This window comes from Fonticula alba (assembly GCF_000388065.1).
Source record: "Fonticula alba strain ATCC 38817 unplaced genomic scaffold supercont2.170, whole genome shotgun sequence".
NCBI classification, from domain to species: domain Eukaryota; order Rotosphaerida; family Fonticulaceae; genus Fonticula; species Fonticula alba.
In genome coordinates this window covers 1-1,157 of record NW_009243140.1, presented here as the reverse complement: position 1 = coordinate 1,157, position 1,157 = coordinate 1, and the positions used below count along the sequence as shown (strand labels likewise).

General features: G+C 64.6%; 1 protein-coding gene across 1 annotated transcript; it reads left to right on the top strand.

Annotated features, from left to right (window-relative positions):
• Window positions 1-401: 401 nt before the first annotated feature.
• On the top strand, window positions 402-966 carry H696_06371 (hypothetical protein; the record flags this gene model as incomplete). Its single annotated transcript, XM_009500111.1, has 2 exons — window positions 402-429; window positions 608-966. The coding sequence occupies 2 exons, from the start codon at window positions 402-404 to the stop codon at window positions 964-966; spliced, it is 387 nt and encodes a 128-aa protein (XP_009498386.1).
• Window positions 967-1,157: the final 191 nt, after the last annotated feature.

Sequence of the window (1,157 nt, the reverse complement as noted above, 5' to 3'; positions counted from 1 at the left end):
GGGTGGGCGAGACCCGGGCAGCAACGCGTGGCCGGGCCCAGCGCCCGCACACCCCCCGACCCCGGAGCCCAGAGGCACACAGCCCCCGGTGGGAGAGTGGCAGGTGAGGGTTCATAGGGCCCCGCAAGCAAGGCAACTCCCGGCCCGGTCCCCTACCATATGCCCCCTGCCCCACTCCTTCCCCCGACTGTCCCAGGTTTCTTGCTGCCCTCTTTCTTCCCGCGTCCCTCTTTCTCCTCAGATCCCCCCGACTGGCACTTTGTCCCTCTCCTTTCCCCTCCCCCCGTTGCTCCGTCCGCTCCTCCTCCCACCCTCCCTCCCTCCCCGACTCACACGCCCCAATCTGCCTTTGCCACTTGCCCAGTGAGCATTACCCCCCGGAATCTCCGACCTTAGGAACAATGGCCCGCTCCCGCCGCGCGAAGCTCGGTACGTGGCCCTGTGCCATCCAGCCTCCTACCTGCCCCCAAGAGACGATACATGTATATGTGTCGGCACCCCCCGCCAGCCGCGAGTGGCAGACAAGGAGGCCGAAAAAAAAAAAAGACACCCGCCCTGTGCACCGACCTAACTTGAAGCCCACGGCATGTGTGTCCCCCTCCCGCAGTCTCCCTGACCAACACCACCAAGCGTGGCCGTGAGCAGAAGGAGAACCTCATTACCGAGATCCAGGAGGCCATCGAGCGCTTCAACAACATCTATCTTTTCTCCGTCGAGCACATGCGCAACACCTTCCTGAAGGACATTCGTGCCGACCTGCCGGATTCGCGCTTCTTCTTCGGCAAGAACCGCGTCATGTCCAAGGCCTTCGGTGTGGCCCTCTCGGACGAGCCGCACCCCGGCCTGGCGGAGATCGGCCGCCGTCTGGTCGGCAATGTTGGTCTCCTGCTGACCAACCGCCCGCACGATGAGATCGTCGAGTGCGTTCCTCCCTGGTGTCGCCATTTCCCACCTGGCGATGTGTAGCGCATTGCGTGAGCGCGCGCACATGCCCGCGCAATTGCGGATCCCCCTGACCCATGCCTGCACATGTGTGCTGCCCCTGTCTCTCGCCCCCCCCCCCCCCCCCCCCCCTGCGCCCCCTGCGCCCGACGCATGCCACGAGACAGGATTCAGCTGCTGCTTGTCGGACATGGATCCTGTGCCTTTTTTCTTCC